General features: G+C 39.4%; 3 protein-coding genes across 3 annotated transcripts; 2 read left to right on the top strand and 1 right to left on the bottom strand.

Annotated features, from left to right (window-relative positions):
* The first annotated feature begins 384 nt into the window (after positions 1-384).
* On the top strand, positions 385-4,927 carry LOC116207894 (EH domain-containing protein 1-like). The gene is made up of 16 exons (XM_031541009.1): positions 385-568; positions 646-725; positions 1,040-1,108; positions 1,349-1,406; positions 1,897-1,952; positions 2,046-2,088; positions 2,170-2,231; positions 2,685-2,798; positions 2,936-3,038; positions 3,135-3,184; positions 3,388-3,516; positions 3,608-3,859; positions 3,957-4,036; positions 4,118-4,244; positions 4,329-4,472; positions 4,565-4,927. The coding sequence occupies exons 1-16, from the start codon at positions 484-486 to the stop codon at positions 4,748-4,750; spliced, it is 1,638 nt and encodes a 545-aa protein (XP_031396869.1). The 5' UTR covers positions 385-483; the 3' UTR covers positions 4,751-4,927.
* A 6,449-nt stretch (positions 4,928-11,376) lies between these two features.
* LOC116207860 (tropinone reductase-like 3) lies at positions 11,377-13,365 on the top strand. Its single transcript, XM_031540975.1, has 6 exons — positions 11,377-11,574; positions 11,720-11,836; positions 12,111-12,245; positions 12,344-12,469; positions 12,827-12,928; positions 13,019-13,365. The coding sequence occupies exons 1-6, from the start codon at positions 11,437-11,439 to the stop codon at positions 13,166-13,168; spliced, it is 768 nt and encodes a 255-aa protein (XP_031396835.1). The 5' UTR covers positions 11,377-11,436; the 3' UTR covers positions 13,169-13,365.
* A 147-nt stretch (positions 13,366-13,512) lies between these two features.
* LOC116207859 (uncharacterized membrane protein At1g16860) lies at positions 13,513-16,707 on the bottom strand. The gene is made up of 4 exons (XM_031540974.1): positions 15,979-16,707; positions 15,126-15,281; positions 14,562-14,773; positions 13,513-14,154 (listed from the first exon to the last, which is right to left on the bottom strand). The coding sequence occupies exons 1-4, from the start codon at positions 16,705-16,707 to the stop codon at positions 13,962-13,964; spliced, it is 1,290 nt and encodes a 429-aa protein (XP_031396834.1). The 3' UTR covers positions 13,513-13,961.
* Positions 16,708-24,538: the final 7,831 nt, after the last annotated feature.

A 24,538-nucleotide genomic window follows, 5' to 3' on the forward strand; every position in this document is an offset into this window, starting at 1 on the left:
CCTTAAAAAAGATTAACAGGGTCTTTCTCGCCCTTTAATTTGGGTCAGGGCCCACTTTATAGATGACAACAAAGGTTAAACATTCCGGGCCCCGCTTCGCTGGCCCACCATAGCTTTGAGCGCCTAAATTCAAAAATTGAAAAAGGAGGGAAGATGAAGATCTAATCCCCTACATAATCCCCCAACAGCGGGACCCACTTATTTGATCACTGCGGGCCCCACTCCACAGTTAGTCCCACTCAATCAACGTCTGAGATCACACCACAACGACAATCTCGCGGCTGAAATCGTCCACGTCAAGCCATTCTCACTTCCACTTGCACCCCAACAAACGGCGTCGTTCTTTCGCCTTTAAGCGCTGAAGTGGTATAAGAAAGGCCAAAAACCTGAGTCAGGCAGTGTTTCCCTCCTCTTCGTCGTCGTCTTCATCTTCACTTCCCTTCCGCCTTTGCCTTCTTCAGAAACTTCCAGTTTCCGTCGGAAATGGAGATAAAGTCGGGAGCGTTGGGATGCTGTTCCAAGGAGCAGGAGAAGATCTACAGCGAGTGGTTCAGCGTCGCCGACTCAGGTCTCGATAGCTTTTCTCCTCCCATCATCATCATCATCATCCGCTAATCAATGAATTTCTGATCTCTGTTTTGGTAGATGGCGATGGCCGCATCACTGGAAATGACGCCACGAAGTTCTTCTCAATGGCCAAGCTCTCACGGCAAGAGCTCAAGCAGGTGTGCGTCATTTCCCCGTTTGTTAGATGATTTCGAGTGTTATCATAGAGGGAAGACTCTCGCATTGGATTAGTTCGCGAAAGATGCTCGAGATTTGATTTCCAATCCACTGAGATCGCATTGTTTGTTTCCTTGTGCAATTGAGAGTTTTTTTCTTTTTTCTTCACCCCTCCTCCTGTTAGTGGAAGGTTGTTGTACTCTGATTCTGCTTAAATCGTAAATTTTCTTGTGACTTATTCGGATTATCGATAGTGAGTTGAGTAGGCGGCCTCCTCATCTCGGAGTCATGGATCCTGTGTTTGATCTTTCTGCAGGTTTGGGCCATTGCAGATACCAAGCGACAAGGATTTTTAGGCTTAAAGGAGTTTATTGTTGCTATGCAGGTATCAACTTTGCGTTTAATAACCATAACATTATTTTTGTAATATATTGTAGGGTCATACTAGATTACGATCTTTTGTAGAATCCTAGATTACAATCTAAATAACCATAATATTATGTTACGTAACAGATTGTAGAAACATATCATATTACGTAATATTGTGGTTATTAATATGTGATGTGAATTTTCATTTGGTGTAGTGTGATGTAGTTATGTTTTCTAATTTCGTTGGCATCAACAGCTGGTTTCTTTGGCACAAGCAGGAGTTGATTTAACATCTGAGAACCTAAAAACTGCAGGCAAGTTGATGATCTGATCCTACCTCCTGATAATTACTTTGTTCAATATTTGATTTTGTATTGCCTGTTTAAGATGAATGCAGAACACTAGTATTACTTCCATGACCTATCAGGCACAAGCCACTATTGTGGTCGCATACACATAGACATAAAAGCTTAGATACTTGCTTGCATTGATAATCTAGCATAGACTTAACGGGGGTGCTGGACATTTCCAACGATTCTAGTCCTTTATGCATACTTATTGCCCACTTACAGTAGTGGCAAATTAGTCCTATCGATTGCTAGGCTTGCGGTTTTCTTAAAAATGAGCTTACAGTTGCTACTGCCTAGCATTTTCCAACCTGAAAGAAGGTTTTTCAATTACATGACATTTCATGTGGGGAAAAAGTATACTTGACCTTACATGCCGAATCACTCAATTTTTGTTGCTTAACCTCATTTGATGCACTGTGTGTAACTGGCTTGCACTCTAATGTGTAATTAACAGCTGATCCGGAGAATATTGACCCTCCTGAGATGGGAGGTTTGGATGCCTTATTAGCAGTGAGTAAACATTTTTAGCTTTTCCGGCCTCATTGGAAGTGCTGCTACATCTATCTGACAGGGGAAGTCTGACTTTTCCTGTCTTTTGTGCAGAAATGCAAGATCTCAAGTACCACTAAAGAACCTGAGACAAATGGTTAGGAAGACTCCTATTAGCTGTTTCTCTGATGAATATCCTTTTTCTGCTCTTTGACTAAATGTGTTTCCACTGCTGTAGGAACTGTTCAACCCCAGCCACCGCCATCAACTCAATGGTTTGGTTCAAAGTCTGGGAAGAAGGTAAGGTTCTTTTTAATTGAGCATCATGCTAGAATTTCAGTTTTTATGAATGAGCTCTGATCTCTATAATTTGCATGTAGAGGATGATGATGGTGTTCCTTAAACAACTTTCAGGAATGCTTTGTGAAATCATGATGTTGAGATAGCAGTCTATCATCTAAGTTCACGATAGAATAGAACTAAGTTGCACACTTGTCATAAACTTATGGTTAGTTTAGGAACTCTCGTTTATTGTCCCACTTTGTCAGGGTTCATGTACTTAGATTTCTTTGCCATTTTTCTTTAGCAAGGTAGATATGCAGCAAGCTAGGAAGAGTATAAGCTTCAAGTTGAATTTGTTCATAAATATCTAATATTACCTTATCTGTTGAAAACCTGTTTCTATATTCTGCATTGGTTCTGTAATATACTGTGATTTGTTTACTGTTTCACGTCTTTTCTGTTGCTGGTCAGGCTCCTCAATACTCGGTTACATCAATTATTGATGGTTTGAAGCGATTGTATATGGAAAAACTCAAACCTCTTGAAGTTACATACCGCTTCAATGATTTTGTATCCCCTTTGCTGGTAAGTAAACTTAAACATGTTTAACATACCTGCAAATCCTAATCGTTCTAGATTAGAGGTTACTATGTTGGTGATGGTTCTCAGTTGTCTTGCATACTCCACAAAACCCTCTAACAGATCAATCTGTGCTTTTGTAGACAAACAGTGATTTTGATGCGAAGCCTATGGTTATGCTCTTGGGTCAGTACTCAACGGGCAAAACTACTTTCATAAAACATCTGCTGAGGTGCGAATATCCAGGTTAGTTGAAACATTTTTCTTTTACTATGTGTTAATTCTTTAGTGCCATGTTATAAGCAATCCCTGATAAGGATTCATTTGTTTCTTGTTGGACAGGAGCTCATATTGGACCGGAGCCTACAACTGACAGATTTGTTGTTGTTATGGTAAATGGAAAATTTTTTCCCCATCTTTGTTTTTCAAAGTCAGCTGAATCGAGGATCCTCTTGAAATCCTTCTCTTATTTTTATTTTTTTTGTCCCATATAAATGATAAGAAACCCCACTCCTCGATTTTGTTGCTGATATGTTATTGCAAATTGTAATCTCTCCTGCTACATTGGAGGACCTGATTCTGTTGTTCAAATCAGTCTGGACCTGATGAGAGGAGCATCCCTGGAAACACAATAGCTGTTCAAGCAGACCTCCCATTTAGTGGGCTGACGACTTTTGGTGGAGCATTTCTGTCCAAGTTTGAGTGCTCCCAAATGCCACACCCTGTGAGTGTTTTATTTTTGTTAGTCAGATCACATAGCTTATGACTGTTTAACTATTTACCTAATACTCATTCTCGACAATGCGACTTTGCAGCTTCTTGATCAAATTACATTTGTTGATACCCCTGGTGTGTTGTCTGGAGAGAAGCAGAGAACACAACGAAGCTATGACTTCACGGGAGTCATATCTTGGTTTGCAGCAAAATGTGATCTGATTCTTCTTCTGTTTGATCCCCACAAACTTGACATCAGCGATGAGTTCAAGCGTGTTATTGCATCTCTGCGTGGTAATGATGACAAGATACGTGTGGTTCTGAACAAGGCGGATCAAGTGGATACCCAACAAGTAAAGATGTTTTGCCCGCTCAATTTCTGTTGCCTATTGTTTTTCCTACTAAATATTAGATTGTGCTTAATATCTTACGAATGATCTTACATTACAGCTGATGAGAGTTTATGGAGCACTAATGTGGTCTCTTGGAAAAGTTCTTAATACTCCAGAAGTTTCTCGGGTTTACATCGGGTAGGTGTACCTTTACATCATTGTCACTCCACCCCTTGCAACTTCATCCTTGCTGTACTTCAACTTTCATATCTGCTGCAGCTCATTCAATGACAAGCCTGTTGATGAAGAGGCTGTTGGCCCAATAGGCCGTGATCTCTTTGAGAAGGAGCAGGATGATCTACTTGCAGATTTAATTGACATTCCCAAGAAGGCGTGTGACCGAAGGGTATGTGCTGTATTAAGGAAGCATCATTGGTCTTTTGATTATGATGGTTTTTTGCTTTTATTTTTAAGGTGAAATTTTCTGCAGATCAATGAATTTGTGAAGCGCGCTCGGGCCGCTAAGATTCATGCTTACATTATGAGCCACCTTAAGAAGGAGATGCCTGCCATGATGGGTAAGGCAAAGGCTCAGCAACGACTAATCGATAACCTTGAAGATGAATTTGCCAAGGTAATAGCACACTTGAATTGTTTAATTCTTGCACAAATTGTCAAAGGTTCAATTCACTCTGAATGTTACTCATTTGGAAAATTGTGCAACAGGTCCAGAGGGACTTTCATCTACCTGCAGGAGATTTCCCCAACGTGGAGCACTTTAGAGAGGTCTTGTCCGGTTACAGCATCGACAAGTTCGAGAAGCTGAAGCCTAAGATGATACAGGCTGTGGATGACATGCTTGGGTACGAGATCCCAGAGCTGTTGAAGAACTTCAGGAATCCCTATGAATGAAATTTTTGTTGGGGTCCTTGGTCTGTTCAATTCAGATTTCCTGCTTTGCCTATTATAAGTTTTGCTTTGGTTTATTCTTTCGTTGTACCATCTTTGGATTTGGGACTATTATGTCAATATGTACGACTTACTTTATTTCTTGGCCATATAGCATTAGATAAGACCCTCTTACACTAAGCTTGTGCCAGCCTCTCTATATCCCTCTCTCATTGATGCGAATCTCGACGAACCTGTCACGAGACCCAACAACAATAGAATGAGATCAAATACGAGATCGTCCAATGAAGGTTTCAAGGATAGAGAATATTGATTCGCTGACTATAAAGAGCCAGAAACCAATATTATAATATGGAATATTGACCCGCTAGCTATAAGGAGCTAGAAACCAATATTATAAATGTCGGGAATCACAAGTCATCACACTTGCAATATCGCTGAAGTTGGTGCAGAACAGCTCAGAGAAAACCTCTCTCACCAAAATTGAATGAAAACTGATCTATCTTTTCTAGGGAGGCCACATGCCTATTTATAGAGAGATACTAGCTGATAACCTAAATGGGCTAATGGGCTTGACTAAAATAAATCCTAAGTATAATGAGCCCAAAATGAAATAAGCCCAAGTAATTGAAAAGCAACTGAATTCAGCCCTTTGAACTTGGATCATCTTCTAAATAGGTTTCTAGGATATGAACGATCGTGGCTTCTAGTTCCACATGCAGCCCGCCCAAGAGCTTGACTACTCCTCCATGGACATACAATAGCATCATTTGCATGGCTAGTTCGATTCGCTTGGCTCGTGCTCTTTTTCTTAGTCCAGCTAGCACGTGCGTGTCCCAATGCTCGACTTCATGCCATACCCCGTCATCCTGGAATGCTTCCACATGCCCGTGTGAGGGGTCCTCTAGCTGGATCATAGCACTCATCTCGGAAGAGCTTCCCATGGCACGCATTGATGATGGCGGTGTCATGATCGTGTTCCAAGTGCAGGATCTTAGCTTGAAGCTCATCAATCTGAGGCGTGTACTTCTAGTGAATCTGTTTCCTATGGGCGGAAGAGTCCCGTATTTGAGCCTGTAACTTCACCAACATGGCGTGTTCCGCCTCCTCGAGACCCGCTCTTTTGCTCGTTTCTGACGCCTCTCCAGCCTCTGAGCCTCTGTTACCATTTCTTGTCCTTGTCCTGTCCTCAGGAGCTTGCAAAAACCAATGAACTGATCGACAATCATGTGACCTCTTGGAGGGAGGATGAACTGGCTGTTCTTTGCGCTGAGGTAGAGTATCTGCTCGAAGACATCGGGCTGCTGGTGGTGAGTGAGGACTCTATAGAGCTTGCAGAAAGACTTGACCAAGTAGCCCCTCTCAAAGATGGCCTTGGTAATGAAGGCTTCGATGTTGATCACGTTGAAGCGTGAGAGAGGCTTGAGCGCAGTTCGGATAGTGGCCAGTTCTCCCTCCTCCGTCGGCAAAAAGCTGAGAACCTTGTACCGATGGTGAACGGTCACGGAGGGTGGGACGCCACTAGAGCCGAAATCGGCTGAAATACAAGTAGACAATTTTATTGATTGATTTATTTATTTTTGCTTGAAAGGTCAACTTCATCATTAAAAATATGATTAATTGTACTAGTGGTTCAAAAGATTTCATGAATGTTTCAGATTGGGACAAAATATTTTTTTTGTAACTTGTTAGTATATTAAGTTTCAAAATCATTTCGATATAGTACATTCCGTCATCTGTATTTAACTCTGTTTCTACTTCAAACTTTTTAAAATTGTAAAACAATTCAACATTTTATAATTTTTTAAAATGTACCCCACATTCTCTCTCCTTTCTCGACTTTCTCTCTCTTATGCTCGTCCCGTCGAGCGCTCCACCGATGACCTCGAAGATGAAGACGAGGGCGGTGGTGATGGCCAGGGAGGCCCATGCAGGACATCCTGGTTGAGCCCGAGCAAGGAGGCGATGACAGTCGTCGCCGCCCCGAGCGTCGAGGCGTAGAACACCCACCCGAAGGTCATCACCCCATTCGCAACCGCTAGCTTGATTGCCCCCATCGTCCCACCCAGTGAGACAGAAGGGGGGTTTGCAGGGCCGTCGGATCGGAGGGACAGATCTCGTGGGCCGTTGGACGGGAACTCGCCGGGTTGAAGGAGAGGGCAAGGCGATGCATAGTGGTGGGGGAGGAGGAAGACGATGAATAGTGGAGGAACGAGAGTGGTTGGGGCAAAATTGAAAGAGTTCAAAAAATTTAGGTCATTTGAAAATTTTAAAAAGTTTGGAGTTTTAATTAAAATTTAAAAATATTTTATTATAATATTCTTATCACATCAGCATTTTGCTAATGGCGTTAATCATGAATTAACGGAATGCACTATATCGAAATGGTTTTGAAATTTAATGTACCAACAAGTTACAAAAAAAAAATTAGACCAACTTGTAACATTTATGAAATTTTTTAAACTACCAGTGCAATTAACCCTTAAAAATAAGGCTGATAAGTACATAACTGGTCCTATTTACATCTCATTCTCCCGTGAAAAGACATAACTAGGGAGGCTTGAGATGGAAATTGGGCCAGAATGATTACAAAAGCTTGCCCATTTAGCTTATATCATGGGCAAGGAAATTAGAGGATTTGGAAATAAAGGATAGTTCCCAATGTTCAGAGAGAGAGAGAGAGAGAGAGAGAGAGAGAGAGAGAGAGAGAGAGAGAGAGAGAGAGAGAGAGAGAGAGAGCGAGAGAGATAGAGAGATCTCTCTCTCGAGATCGCTCTCTCTCTCTCGTCTCTCTCATCTCCTCTCTCTCCTCTCTCTCTCTCTCTCTCTCTCTCTCTCTCTCTCTCTCTCTAGCTCTCGATTCTCTCTCTCTCTCTCTGCTCTCTCTCTCTCTCTCTCTCTACTCTTCTCTCTCTCTCTCTCTCTCTTTCTCTCTCCTCGCTCTATCCTCTCTCTCTCTTCCCCCCTGCCGAGTCTAACAACTTTCATTTTGAGAGAGAGAGAGAGAGAGAGAGAGAGAGATTACAAAAGACCGAGTCTAACAAATTTGCATGTTGGGATAAGAGATCGAAAGAGTTCGATTGAAAGCTATCCACCAAATCTTTGGCATCGTTGAAAAGCTACAGTCGTTGAACTTTCAGTTTTCCAGTAAGTTCAATAGCTTTGGCAATGCCTTCAAGTTCCCCCTGCAATGGAGCAGTAGCTGCAGATTTGAAAAATCCAATCGTGCATAGAAATACCAGATAACGCAGCAAGGTTGGGAGGCCATGTCAGGTGAGACCAGGCTACGATAGAGAAAGGGCAATGAAGAAAGATGTGATCAGCTGATTCTATTTCACAAAAACAGATGTTGCACTGAGAATCGTTGATGAGAAATCTGCTTGAGAGGATAGAAGAGGTGGGGAATATGTTCCAAGCAAGTTACCATAGAAGAACCTTATGCATTTCATGTATTTTTGCCCTCCAAAGAGATTTCCAATGCGTAAAATGAGAGGGAGAGGAGCAACAAGAAGTGAATCAACAGGAAATGAATCCCGAGAGAGAAGATATGCTGTCTTGGTGGTGTGTTGGCCGTTGGAACTATGAGAGCACATGATTTTGTCATCAGAGGACTTTGGATTGACCTTGATGGAGAGAACATTAGACACAGTGGAAGGGTCAAAAAGGAGGTAGAGAAGAGATGAATTCCGAGAGAAATCGGGGTTGAGGATTTGGCCAACCCAATGGAGGTGGCGGGAAGTCATCTAGACTGAAGTTTGCGGAAGGGGAGGGAAGGAAATTTAGATTATTAGGGACCCAAGGATGTGTCCAGATGTCTATTTTGAAACCATGCCCAATGCGGAAAAAAGAGCCTTGGCAGACCAGCTCTCGAGCTTTTACATAGGCCTTGCCAAAAGAAGGAAGTTCTTGGCTTAGCTTGGTAATTCAAGAAAGACTGGTGGTTAAGGCATTTGGCTTTGAGTAGGAGTTGTTGGGGCTTTTGGATGGAGGTGGACATTTCCCATGCTTGTTTTGAAAGCAAGGCTAAGTTATGGTCGAACATTTTCCTAAAGCCCATACCGCCAAGGTGTTTTTGAATGCAAAGTGAGTCCCAGGATTTAAGATGAATGCAGGCGAACCAACTGTGTTTGTTCCCCACCAGAAATTAGAGAGAATGGAGTCATTCTTTTGGGAAATGGTTTTTGGGATGAGAAAAGTGGACATGCAGTATGTGGACAGAGCCGGTGCTACACTACGAAAAAGAACACCTCCGCTTGCTTGAGAGAGGATTTTGAATTTCCAGGATGCAAGCTTGCAAGAGACTCGATCAAGAATAGGTCCAAAAGATTGAGTTTTTGCTTTCGAAATGTGAAGAGGAAGGCCAAGATACTTTGAGTTCACTACTCCCTTCTTCAGTAGTAAGAGCGAGCAAAAATGTTTTTTTAGCTGGTTCGGGGTGTTCTTGCCGAAAAACATTGAAGATTTTTGCTTGTTAATGACCGATTGCCCCAACCAAGCTATGTAATCTTGAAAGAGGTGCCAAAAATTTAAAAGGTCTTGATCATTCGGCTTTGCAAATAAAAAGAGGTCATCCGCAAATAAAAGATGCGTAAAAACAGGACTTCCTCGAGTTATTTGAATGCCTTGAATCAAGTTTTGGGTCTCAGCTCTTTGTAAATGTCTCGATAAGGCTTCTGTGGTCAAGATGAATAGAAAGAGAGAAGGAGGGTCCCCTTGCGTAGTTCCTCTTGTTGGCTTGAAAAAGCCGTTGGGGGATCCCATTCAGGAGTAAAGAGTAAGATACTGTAGATATACATTGGTAAATCCATTGTATCCATCTCTCAACAAAGCCTGGATCTCTCATGATGTTAATAAGGAGAGGCCAATCCGCACGATCGAAAGCTTTTTCCATGTCAATTTTAATAGTAGTGTAATGGCCTTTCCTCGTTTGAGAGTCTTAGGTAATGCATGATTTCAGGGGCCACTATCGAGTTATCTTGTATGCCTCGACCTTCAATGAAAGCATATTGATAAGGCAAAATGATTTTTAGCAAAAAGACCTTTAGCCTATTAGCAAGGATTTTTGAAATGATTCTGTAAAAAACTTTGCATAGGCTAATTGGTCGAAAATTATTGACAGTAGCAGCAATTTCTCCTTTAGGGATGAAAGCATGAAGTTACCTCTAAAAAAACTCTGCACTGCTCGTGTTGTGTCCTCCCTAATGAGCTTCCAGTATCGTTGGTAGAACAAAGCTGGCATTCCATCAGCTCCGGGAGATTTGAGGGAGCCTAAGGAGAAAACTGCATGTTGAACCTCAAGGCTGTCCGGAATTGCACATAAGGCGAGATTGTCTTCAGCAGTGATGGTTCGGGGGAAGAGGTTATGGAAATCAGAATTGTAGGATGGATGTGAAGTGGTGAAGAAAGAATGGAAATGGTCTATGAAGCTATTCGAGAATGGAAATATAAGTAGACATTGGTGTGAAATGGTCTAGTTGAGGATCGTATAATTTCATGCTCAACAGGAATTACATAAACATAAATAAATCGATAGATATGAACTTGTCAAGAAAACTATGATAGCATATAGCGTTCAGAGGGAGGGAGATGAAGTGAGGGGGCGCATTGAAAGAAAAAGGAAATGCAAATTGGATTAACATCAAACATTCAGGGCATGAAGGCAATCAGAGGGGTTTAGTTCGAGCACGATTAGATTCTATGAAATGTGAAGATTAGAGGAAAATTTTAATTATAGAATTTTTTTACCAGGTTAAAAATTGAAATGTGATATTGTTATATTTGGTAAATTATATTTGATAACGACGAATTAATAATATAATATATAATTTATTTTTGTAGATATGATTGTGGATGCGACAGTAATCTCCGTTGTAATTTAATAATTCAACATATTTTGAATACAAAGTCTTTACTGACCACGGTTATAAAATTCTAACCGGAGCAAATGATTACCATGATTAACTTTTACAGTATCTACAAAATAATTGCTATAAAATATTATATAAACTTTGAACTTTACAATGTCAAGTTTGAACTTAACATAGAACCAAACGCTCCCCTCAACTCAAAGTTGGGGCTATACTTGTTAATATTAGCTAATTGTGTTATTCTTTTTCCAATAAGATTACAGACATCGTTTGTCAAAAAACCGAGACTAATTTCCAATTCCGAATATTACTTAATATGCCAATTGCCCTCATATATTGCTTCTTCTTCTTTTTTCGGTCAATCATATTGCATTATTTTTGCCGGCAACAGGCCTCGAATATTAATAATGAAAATGCGAACATTTTTTTTTTCAGATATACACTATGACATTCGAAAGTTCAACTGATCTTAGCTGATCCAATTCTAATTGAATAAGCTCACTAAGGTAAAAAAAAATCTCCCGATTGAGGAGCTTTTTACATTAATAAAACTCGAAATTGAAATCTTGTTTAAAAAAACATAAACTTCAAACCAATTCAACTAACTTTTACTTGGTATATTGCATTATCTTTTTCGTATGATACGGTGAAGATCCCGAGAAATTAAAGCGATCCAACGGTCAGGACCGATCACTTCTAGATTAATATTTTTAAATTTATTTATTTCGGTGAATTCCTCTTCTCATTTGGAAAGCTTCATTAATGGCATAATCACGGCTGCTGTTGAGATGAGCCGACTGTGCACGGAAGCATTGGGGAGAGATGGAGAAGATGAAGATCGGCAGGAGGTTCCAAGGCAAGGTCGCCATCGTCACCGCTTCGACTCAGGGCATCGGCTTCGGCATCGCCGAGCGCCTCGGCCTCGAAGGCGCCTCCGTCGTCATCTCCTCCCGCAAGCAGGTCAACCATTAATTTATTCATCTCGCGCCGCTTCAGTTCAATCTCCTCTTTCTTTGTCCTGCTCAATCGACTGATGATCGCGAGTTGACCTTCCTGTTTACGGATTCGCTTTGATTACTAGTTGATTGGTTTTGCTTTGTTTCAGAAAAACGTTGATGAAGCGGTGGAGAAGCTCAAGACTAAAGGAATCGAAGCGCTGGGTGTGGTTTGTCATGTATCAAATGCTCACCAGAGGAAGAATCTCGTCGACAAGACCGTCGAGGTGAGGATCGATCTCGTTTCGAGTAAAAATGGTTCGTTGAGCACATAGATACTGGCAAATGTTGGGAATTATCACTGTTTAATATATCTCAAGATGTCTGATTGTGTTTCCGTGTTCATCTGTTGCACATCATCGATGAATCCAATCTAGAAAAAGCTCGTATCGGTTTTTTCCCTTGTAATTTTCGACATAGAGAGATGCAATCGAGGGATCTCATACTTCGCTCGGAAACTAAGATTAGGGACTCATTCGGTTCGGTTTGATCGTGTTGCAGAAATATGGGAAGATCGATGTAATTGTGTCTAATGCTGCTGCCAATCCATCGATAGACACCATCTTAGAGACTCAAGAATCTGTGCTTGACAAGCTATGGGAAATAAATGTCAAAGCTCCCATACTCCTTTTAAAGGTGTTTAACCTCTTCATAAATCTTACTTTTGGGTGGTGTCAAAACCCCGAAATTTATCTTCGTTGATCGTTGGTTGCCTGACTCTTCTCTCAATACAGGATGCAGCACCATACTTGCAGAAGGGTTCCTCTGTAATTTTCATTGCATCCATTGCTGCATATCAACCGCAAACGTCCATGGCTATGTATGGCGTGACTAAAACCGCCTTGCTTGGGCTAACAAAGGTGAGATTGACGCTGTGTAGTTTGTAAATGTGCTCTATACGCGCAAAATGCTTTTTTTTCAAGATATATATACTTCACCAAATCTTTAACGGTACATGAACTTCTCGGCCAAAATTATCAAGATATATTTCCTTCCCTGTAAATGTCGAATATGTGGGAACTCATGTGCCCCTTGTAGATGATATTCTTTCGGCCCAATTTCAACGTGCTACATGATGGGAATGCCATTGGAACCTATGCTTTGTGTTAATTGGGAGGCTCAAGTTTGTATATTTTGTGGGTATGAGTTCAGATCCAACTAATTTGTTATTGCCATCATCTTTTTTTTTTTTTTTTTTCTTTCCTATCTTAATGCAGGCCCTTGCTGTTGAGATGGCACCCGATACTCGGGTGAACAGTGTCGCTCCTGGTTTTGTCCCGACCCACTTCGCCGATTTCATCACTAAGAGCGAAGACACTGTAAGCTTCTCTCCTCTCTCCCTACCTCCCTCCCTCTCTCTCCTCCCTTCCCTCTCATTGAACTAATTTTTGGGGTTTGGGAATTTGCAGAGGAAGGCAGTCGAGGAGAAGACACTGCTTAATAGACTCGGAACAACGCAGGACATGGCTGCAGCTACAGCCTTCTTGGCATCCGATGATGCCGCTTACATCACCGGGGAGACACTGGTGGTTGCTGGAGGAATCCCGTCCAGGCTTTAGTTCCCCCACTATTTGCCCAGTTCTTGATTTATTTGAGAACTTGACATCTTCGAACAGTACCAGTAATAAGGCTCTTAGACAGCAGATTATTTTTATAGCTGAAGAACGTTTTTTACAGTAATGATGGCCAAAAATTTCACTGTAATAATGAATCAAATCACCAGATTCATAGAGGTTTCATGTGAGTGCAAGACTGAGACCAAATCAGCCTAAGATGGCCGTTCAATTTATTACGAGGAAGAATCGACGACAGCCCAACAGAGCACTTCTGAACAACTCCATTGAAAGGAGCAGCCTCAGAATCAGCCTAAGATGGCCGTTCAGTTTAATACGAAGAAGAGACAACAGCCCAACAGAGCACTTCTGAACTCCGTTGAAAAGAGCAGCTTCAGCAAACTTTATGTACATATAAAATCAGCCAAACTGAGTGTGCAAAAGCATCAAAGGATACATACAATATCCCTCTTGAGATTTTCGTGGGAAGAGCAGTGAGCACTCTATTCTTCCTTTTCCATCCCCATTTTGAGAATTAACAATCTCCGAAAACCCATAAAACAAACTCTCTCAAACTATGCTATACGATCTTTGATTGTAATTACCGAGACCCTTCAGCCTCCTAGCTCTGCATTTACTTTACACTTCAAAGCAAATCAAAAAGTAAGGGAATAGATGAGCAGATCCTTCTTCTGCTACTATTTCCTCCTTGTAAGCCTTCGCTGAGTATTTACTCCGGGAGTGAACAGGATTGGAGAAAAGATTAGGATGAGGACAATCGACAGGAGAGGGTTATTATTTACACATTCACGACATCTGCATCTTGGTTTTCTTCACAAGTCAAGATGAGTCCTTCGACATACGTGGGTAGGAGGCAGCGGGCCCACTGGCACCCCGTGGAGACCGGGTCAGATGGTGGGACAATCATTAGGACGTTATCATGGCGTCGAACCACACCCATGACACTTACAGTGCTCCCTTCCCTGATATGCCTGATATAAGTTGCAAAGACAAAGGCAAATGAAGGGCAAGCAAAATTTCCATGTCCAGCACAAAGTCAACAACTAAACAAAATACAAGGGGAAAGAGGTCCCTTCTATTAAACCCCATGAAATTTCATAGAGTTGTGAAGACAGTGGGGTGATTGCCCCCTGCCCATGCGGCTTTATTTATGCGAGTCTCCTGACCAGAAACATTGCACCGTCATTGGATGAAATGAAACCCCCGTTTGGCAAGAAGGAATGAATATTGAATAAAACTGAATTAAGCCAACATATAATATCAAGTCTCATACAGAGAGTAGGTCCGCCACCCACACCATAAAGAACTATCGGGACCATTACTATCTGAGGTTTTAAAATCAGAGTTGAGGAGCAAAAGGTGAAGTGAAAGTACATACCCTTCTTTTAAGCGCATTACGCGATCGTCACTAGAAAGGCTTCGGTCAGCAAGCCACCGCAGGAAGCTTGGTGACAAATCCCTGTTCTCCTTTGTGACTTCAACAACTGTAGATGGTTTCACGAACGGACAGACCTTAGCTCCATACCCAGCCTTCACCAGGGCTCTCAGACCAGACTGGAAGTCTGATATATAGAAATCAGCCACATACTTCTGCTCATCACAATCAAGACTCCATATTAGATAGACAAAGAAGAAACATGCGTTTTCAGGCGGCTCTTTATTCGTCACAATAACATGGCAAGAATGAACCAATCAAATTCTTAACTCATGGCTCAAGACCAATATGCTATGTAGGCCAAAGGTATATGGTCATTTTCTGCAAGCTTATGGATGTTAGAATGACCAGAATCCCTTGTTACTTACTTCAGGATTAAAGTTGAGATAATCTAGCATAAGCAATACATGGTCTGAATTTTCATAAAACTATCAATATTTAAAGTCTAATTGCCGCGATCATAACGCAAAGTGCGGCAGAGGAACGCAAGCAATCAACAAGATTGACCTCGGAATGTCTAATCCCCCAGGAGAAGAACCGGTGCTCAGGATTTGCAGACTTGCCACCCCATCCTCTGTATTCATATAGTTCTGTGGAGACATACACACACCTGGGCTGCCTCTGGTAAGATGATTCCAAGGGTATACTTCCACAGGTAACAACCTGCAAACAAGAGGGGCGTGAAAAAAATCATCTTAGCTAGACAATTCATCTTCGAATTGCAAAACAGTACACCACTAGCCTCTCTAGCACATAAAGGACAAAAAGAAACCTCGGAGAAGCAACCAAGATAATGCCGCAATACAATTGACCAATACGATTGACATTTCAAATGGCTATTCCTGAATCCATAACCGAGATAATTTCCCTCCAGCAGCGTTTTTGCAGATCATCACTAATGAAACTACTAAAATAGAACACTTGAATCCAACATTTCCCATCACAAACCAAAAGCCCATTAACAGGTCTGAGTTGAAAATACGTTCGCTACGCTACCTAAATACAAAGAATTTTTCAAAATAATGAAAAACCGAAACCGAGAACAGCTTGCAAAACCAATTACTACGTTTTTGGAGTATTAAACAATTGATGTAAACTTTGCATCAAACCTACGAGACAAACAGAGAAAAAGGAACATAAAATTGAAACGTATAAATACAGCCAAATTTCAGGGAGAGAACAGACAAATTCGCTTCATCAACCTCCGACCAGAACAAAAATCAAGCGTAGACCAAACCACTAATTATAGTAACCGGAAAACCCCAAAAAAGAAAAAGAACAAGAAAAAGAAAAAGCGGTTATACAAATAAAGCGCATATGGGAAATTCAAGAATTTGAGGAAGAAAGCTGCGGAACTTACCCCGGTGACCTTCACATACTGTCCATCAGTGGCGCCTCTGAGCTCCGCGTCTGGGTAGCTTTTCACAAACCCTAACAGACCTTTCCTTTTCAGGCACAAATTCCAAAGGCACGCGGCTACCACCGGGACCAGCAGCCCCGCCGCCACCAGTATGATCACCACCTTCTTCATCACCACCCCCAAGAAGACAGCCACCGCCAAGAACATCAAAACCAGCCCTAGGAAAGAATACACCACACACCTGGAAACCCTAAACCCTACCCTCACCTTCTGAGGCCCCAGGTTCGTCACGGCCGACCCGTACGTGGCCTTCATGGACCCCATTGGCTCCAGCTGGCCGGACCTCCGGGTCGACCCGAGGGGGCCGGAGCCGATAGGACCGGAGGTGATGAGCCCGGTGGGGGCTAGTGCGGTCAGGGGACCGGAGGTCTTCTTGATCGGTCCGGAGCCAGAGTTGGGCCGGTTCATGGGGCCGGAGTTGGGTCCGGATCGGACGGATCCGGAGTTGTGCTGGGAGGATGAGGAGGGGCGGGAGGGCTTGAGGGAGGGAGGGTTATCGGCGACGGGAATGTCGAACATCTTGCCGAGCTCACCGGACTTCTTGACGTCCCCGCCGGTGTAGATGACGGAGCGGGACGCCATTGTCGGAGCCCGTTCCTTCGGGTTCTCGGGCCGCCCCGAGACGTAGAGCCCGTTGCTGAGCTGGTGGGATGGGATTCGGGATCCCATGCTCGCCGCCGTCACTCTACCGCGGAAGAGTAAAGCGAAGGGACTGAACAGAAATGGAGTTTTTGGGGGAAGAGAGAGAGAGGTGAAGGAGCTGAGAGAGAGAGAGAGACAGCGGGGGGGGGGGGGGGGGGAAGAGTGTGAGAGTAGGAGGGGAGGGCGAGGGGAGAGGAAAGGTGGGCGGTCAGGGTAGGGAGGAGGGGTTGTGAAATGACGAGAAAGGGCACGGAGGAATGTGATAATGACGTTACTGTCCCTCTCTGTCTTGTAATGGCGGAACACTGTGTTTGACAGATCCCTTTCCCCACTCACTCACACTGTCACTCGCTTAGCATGTAATATGAAAATTCCAATAGTTTCATCTAAGTGATTGAGAGAGATGTCATGTATTTATTCGATTTCGAATTTGAAATTTCTTGGAGGTATTGAAGAGTTTTTGGGTTGATTATCCGTTTCGTGCCACACCTGATGTTCACTAGTCTTGGAGATTAGTCAAGCATTAGTCAAGCAGTCAAGCGAAGCTCGCACATACCAGATGTGAGGGGAAAAATGAAACTCACATTCACTAATTAACAATGTTTGATATGCTTCCTTGCTAATCTATAGTCATTACATTTGTGAATTGGAGAAAATATTCGGTATGGACTGCTCATAATTTAGTCTGTGGTGCTGGTGACACCGTACGCGAAACAACGAGTGGTTTTTCGTCTGTTCGTTGAACACATCACAGCGGCAATTCGCTATTTCGTCTGTAGATGGTTTTCTCTATTACTAACAGGATTATATTAACGGATGAATGAGCTTGTTAATGGATGAACAATGGACTTTGAATTTGTAAAATGAAATATTCATTAGTTAGTTCGCAGGCCGTTATTACTGGGAAGAATCATTTTTGAAGTTTTCTCGACTGACATTTTCACGAGTGACCAATCTAAACATTTATGCAAAGAGATATCATATATCATATCCATTCAGCAGTAAAGGAGATATGATATCATATCCTAAATTAGCTTTTATCAATAAGATTAGCTGGATTTTTTTTCCCAAAAATAAATCGCGTCCTCGAGGCCATTTTTTAAGTGACTTTTTCGATTACGACGAAAACTCGTAACCTAATTAAAGAATAATAAAAACCAAATAAACAGACATGAAAATTTCACTGACGTAAATCAAATTCGAAAAGACATAAATCTAAATCGGTATTTTTTTTGTCACTGCACCAAATCTCCATCATCTACCATATATATATAACTTACTTTTTTTATTCTTATATGCATGGATTTACCTATATACCCTTATAAATCTTCCAGGTCGGGCTATATTATTCTTTCACCCATTTTTCCTTTGGTGAGAGGGACAAAATGGAATTTTGGAAGGAACATATCTTAGGCAGCCCTTTTCATACGGTAACTTTTTAATTATATATTACGTACAATGGTACCATTGTAAGATACCATTCCAATGGGAAAGGCTTCCACGGATCTTGCTTTTATCGGAATCCAATGCCTCTCATTACGAGCATATTAATTTTCGAAATTAGAGAATATAAAAACTAAATGCCATTTTTTTTTTTTTTGCTTCTTTCTGATTGAAAATGTATTGAATTTTCTGCCTTAAAAACATTAGCTTTTCGGGGGGTTCAAGGGAGAATTCAATAATTGAAAATAATGGTCGTGCACGTGCTTGGGTTGAAAAGTCATGAAATAAGACTTCCGATAGTAAAAGTCATCTAACCATAGCTTGGTTTTGGATTGTAGAATTACCTTGCAATCAGTTGAGATGTCAACCATGACTCGATTGAAATTAACTGATATCCTCAATTGAAGCGAGATCGCTTTTCCATGTCGGAAAAGGAGTTTTCATATTAAATCCTTCTTTGGTTAGCCATTCCAACTGGTCACTAAGTTTGTAATGTCTCAGTTCGGTATTCATTATTTGATTGGACATCATATCTTTGTGATTATTAGCTTGATTGCTCAATATCATGAAGATGCATCGTACAAAAACATTTAGTCGTAATGGAAAATAATTATGCATACCAACCCGTCTAAAGAAAAAACTATATTGAAAGTCCAAATATTTTATAATATTGATCATATGCTAAATGCTCCATATTGTGTTTAGCAAAATTCATAGGATGTGCTATTCTTCAAAAGTATATTATACGAGAAGATGAATAGTATAATATGATCTTGACCGACCATATAGAAGAACATCCTTCAGTTCGTACAATATTTTGGAACCTATTATTAATCGGCTTAAATTTTTTAGTTTGATATGAATTCATCTACTCGTAAGTGCAGTAGGAATTTAATATCATATATAAGAATAAAAGTAAAATCACTGAAAAGAGAGAAAAATAGAAGCTTCTCTTTTTGGATGTGTTCGTTAATTTTATTAGAAAATAATTTTTTAGCTAAAATAATTAAAATTCCTAACCAATGCCTCGTACACAAACAAGATTACACTTGCAACCAAACCATTGTCGGAAAATATTATCATTAACCGTTATCTTAATCAAAAAACCGAGGACGATCGTGCCGCGTAGAACAGCCCGTCAAAGGGAGTTTAACGCTGGGTTGGTCGATCAGTCACCGTCAATCAAAAACCTGTAGTTAAAGCGGGCCCCACTACAAAGATATGCTCTCTCAGAGGATCTTCTCTGCCGCATGATTACGTTGTTCCCAAAATGATGAGATTGAATCAACGGTTACGATGCTCCTCCGGGGAGTCGGGGGCCCTCTATTTAACTAAAAGTGGGAAGTGTCGTGGGGCCCAACCCACTCTTAGTTAGAGCTTACTGAATTCGAATTTAGACTTGCGAAGCCCCCACCCCCCCTCCCCCAAAAAACACCAGTGGTAGATCCACTGTCCCCATCAATCATGTGCATGGTTTTCTTTCCTTCTTCCTTCTCATTTTCTTGATGTAAATTTCAATAATTTCCAAAATCATTTTTGAAATGCTTGATCGAAAACAAAAAAAACTAATAAATAGACAATTTGATTTGGCTTAATTACCCTTAAAAAGTACAACTTTATATTTTTTTTCTAAATATAGCACAACCTTTATAAAATAGTATAGAAAAGTACGATATTTATATTTTTTTTTCTAAATATAGCACAACTTTAGAAAGTAATACAAAAAGGCACGATATTTTCAATTTTTCATAAATATAGCACGACTTTTAGGTTTAGCTTGCGCATTTAGCATAATGTAAATTATTCAGAAAAATTGTAATGATAACAGCTAACGTGGAGTTAGCGGTGTCACGTGACAGAACATGATTGGACAAGTAAACTTCACATAATTGAACGATAACATCTAACATTGAGCTAATAGTGCCAGGTGCCACTCATTCAATCATGTTGTGCTACATTACATCGTTAACTCCCTCTGATTATTATATTTACATTTGACGTCGTGCTAGAATCGCAGTTAAATTTGAAAGTCATACATTTATATACTATTTTTTAAAGGTCGTGATATATTTAAGAAAAAGTGCAAAGGTCGTGGATTTATATGCTACTCTGCAAGGGTCATGCTAATATTTAGAAAAAATAATGCAAATATCATGCATTTTTGTGCTATTTTTTGAAGGTGTGCTATATTTAGGAAAAAGTGCAGAAGTTGTGTTTTTTTATGTAATTAACCCATTCGATTTCTAAAAGATACATTACTTGAAAAACAAGTTCCTTAAAAAATTTCGGTAAATTAATTAGTATCTTTCTCTGAAGAGAAAAAAAGAAAAAGAGAGAGAGAGCAAATTGGGAAGGAATTCCTCTCCGTCCTCTCCCAATCGAGACGAGATTGCCGACAACCTTGTCTGGATGAAGGCCAGTCGTCGGCCGTTAGGGAACCCCCATCTCCTCCTCGTCCTCCACCTTTGTGGCTGGGTTTCCTGTTTATTTTTTTAGTTTCTTTAATTTTTATACTTTTTTATTGTCTATGTGTGGGGGGTGACTCGTCGTTCCGGCCAACTCAGCTTTCTGCAAGCATTTTTAATGATTCCCTAATGGCATGCTAGATATTACAAGAAAATTCGATTTTGTGCTATGAAGTGTTAAGTTTAAAAAGAGTGTTAAGATGTGAAAATAATGTTAAAACTGTATTTTTTAGCTTTTTCTATAAAGAAAAATAAAAAAATGTTGTCATTATTTAATTCTCTTTACAATCTTCTTGTTCCCCTAAGATGACATTGGATGACATGCAATTTTCGCACCATTGGATAAATTTGACTTTTGTTTTTAGAGCATGTTTAGAAATAGTATGCAACTCTCGTGAAGCCAGTTATGCTTTACAAGCCTATATATCGGTATTGAGTTAGATCTATCGATCCTATGAATTGCATAAGAAAATACATAGTTGTTGACAAAATGCAATTATATATAGTATGATGATCTTTTTAGATGGCACATTATAAATCAATAAGTTGTTTATTCAAAATAAGCGTGAGGTCATCTTAAAGCCAATATTATGATATTGATCATCCTTTTTTTTTAGCGATGACTGCTGGGTAGAACTGGAGGTTGATAGTAAGGTGTCAATGTACTTTCTAAATAGTTTCTTATCGGAATAGTTCATAAGTTTAGAAGCAAGTCTTTTTCCGATTTTCTGACTAGCTTCACTTATACTCGTCGAGCTTGCCGGTGCAATTAGCCATATAGTATTCAAAGTTCATGCGTGGAGCATGTCATTTGCAATAATTAGGAATAGATTTGGGAGGAAAAATATAGGGGAACAAGAATCTCACTAATAAGAGAGAGAACATTAATTGCATAATAATTTCTTCTTTTACTCTCTAAAAACATTTTAGTTTATACACCAAAAAAATTGATTAACGAGAAATTCGTCGGCAGTCCAAACCTTGACACCTAATATGAAAAACTACGAATCGGATTGATATAAGGAGAGGAATGGGCTAATAACCATAAAAGTAGCAGACCTCGAGTCGGTATAATGAAAGGAATTTTTTTTTTGGAGCAATTGAATTGGATTTCCACCCATTTAATTATTAATTATGTTTACATATATAGTAATAGTAATGGGCCATCAGCCAGGTGACAGAACGTTGCTTAGATATCACATATTGATAATCAAGGGACCACAGAAAAATACATAAATACATACAAATCCCCAGCTTCCTTAATAAAAAATTGATTGCATTTAAAAGGAAAGTTTTGGATCCTAATTAAAGAAACCTCTCTGACTTATTAAGATATCATAGCTTTCGGTCAATCAGGTGAGTGCGGGAGACCCCATGCATATTGCTGTCTTTTGCGCCAAAGGACTCTCCATTATTTTCGGACATTATTAATTGAAAGCGTTACCGGAAACATAATCCCTCTTTCAAAACTAAGTGTAAGGCAAATTCGAGTCTCAAAAAGTACACTTATTATGAGAGATAATAATATTAAATATTTGATCTTCTGGAATTATAGGAGTAATATCTTTTACAATTTTAATTTCTCAAAAAAAAAAAAACGCATAACGCATTCGAATCTTATGAATTGAAAAAATTCATACTGGAAGACCTTTATTCCTTAGTGAACCGAACTGTCTCAAACTGGATTAATCATGGCCACAAAAAAAAGTGTCAACACGGTAGTGCACATTTTTGTCTGATAACCAAGGGTTTTCAAATTAAATAATCATTGCGTATTATTAGTGCTCTTTTATTAGCTATTATGATTACTATCTCATTATATTAGATTCATAAATCTATCTTATAATAATTAAAAAAACATAATCTCTCTTTAATACTAATATATATATATATATATATGCACGTTTATTTATTTATCAAAATAAGTCGATTCAAGTGGTTTGACACTTTTTTTTAAAATAAAGTTTTGAGTTTGAGTATTGTAAATATAGAAAATATATAATTAGGAGGCTTGTGGATAATAGTTAGTGCATAATGATATACATACATATATATATATATATTTACACATAAAGTGAGAAGAATGGGCAGCAATAATTTGAAAAGGCACTCTTAAGAAAGATAATTTAAAATTCCTATGGAAACTCAACACGTATTAACAGTTTGTGTGCACATATATAAATATATACACCATTTTATGGGAAATTCGAAGAGAATCCGGGGTTACTATAACCTTGCCCTCCCAGTTGTTGAATGGTGAGTGAACGCTAGCCCCACATGCCATACACGGCTGGGATACGAGTGTTACGGTGATCCTTCTACAGTGACCTTGGATCACTGTAGAAGCATCATCATTTTATATATCTGTTGCATCCATAACCATTTGTTAAGTAGCCAATACTGAGTTAAATGTCATAATTAAGTAATCATTTAGGTCTTTGGAATTATATACATATATATATATATATGGTTAATTGCACCGGTGGTCCAAAAAATTTCATGAATCGTTTGGTCCAAAATATTTTTTTGGTAATTTGTTGGTATAAAAAGTTTCAAAATCATTTCAATGTAGTGCATTTTGTCAATTGCCCTTGACGCCGTTAACATTTTACTGACGTGGCGCGTCCTATGTGTCACTTTTGTTACGTGGAACTAATCATAGTGCGCTACGTCATTTAAGAGGACATAAAATCTAAAAAAGTCCAATAAAAATATAGAAAAAATAATATTTTTTTAATTTTTTTTAAGTTTTTAAAAATAATTTTAAATTAAAAATTTTAAAAATTATTTTAAAAGTTTTTTAAAAATAAAAATAAAAATTTTAATTTTTTTTCTAAATTTTTACTTTTTTTAATGTATTTTTATTGGACTTTTTCAGATTTTATATCATCTTAAATGACATGATGCACTATGATTTGTTTCACGAAATAAAAGTGACACATAGGACGCCACATGTTAGTAAAATGTTAACGGCGTCGGAGGCAATTAACGGAATGCACTACATTGAAAAAGGTTTTGAAATTTTTTATACCGACAAGTTACCAAAAAAACATTTTGAACCAACCTTAAACATTCATGAAACTTTTTGGACTGCCGGTACAATTAACCTATATATATATATATATATGTGTGTGTATGTATGTATGCATGCAGAATTCATAGTCTCCCATTTAATTAATTTTACTTTATCAACCTTCTAATAAAGATATACAACCCTACATACAATAAGATCAAAAGAAGCATAGCATAGCATAGACGGTGGGTGATATATAATATTTGTTTTGTTAATTGTTGTTAATTACATGCAATGAACGTCGGCATGGTCTAATTTCTGTATAATTAAATTATAAATAGTTTATGGTTTATATATACAAAAAAAAAATTCTTCACGTTATCAAAAGGTTATTAGATTAGTCCACATAAAATATTGTTTCATTCCTTAAACTTGGCTAAAAACAATTCAAGGATACGTAGCCTTCCAGCAACACCAACCTTTATAATAATCAAGGACCGCAACACATGATTATACTTTTTCAATACGAGGAGTTAATAATTTATGTTTCCATGCAATTAGAATATACAAAAGGACTTGCACATATATTATAAGAAAATGGCTTGACTTTTACTTTAATTAAGGGTGTTAAAAAGTATCTATGTAATATATCTCTAGAATTGTTCTTTAGAGAGCTCGCATATGATTGATAGAATATGCACCGACGCCTAATAATGTCCTAGAAGAATATAGTCCAGGAAAATCGATCGAGTTGTGTACAGTGAATACTATAATCATAATAGGACCGATCTAGTAAATCTAAGTTATAGGGCGTGATGCCGACCACGTAAAGATGACTTTGACCTAACCACGTACAAAAAATTCAAAAGAAGGGATTTGATAGGAGTACACACACATTCGAATTTTCTTGGAGGGTGTTGTAAAATCGGGCGATGGA

The sequence above is a fragment of the Punica granatum genome, chromosome 5 (assembly GCF_007655135.1).
Source record: "Punica granatum isolate Tunisia-2019 chromosome 5, ASM765513v2, whole genome shotgun sequence".
Taxonomy (NCBI): Eukaryota; Viridiplantae; Streptophyta; class Magnoliopsida; order Myrtales; family Lythraceae; genus Punica; species Punica granatum.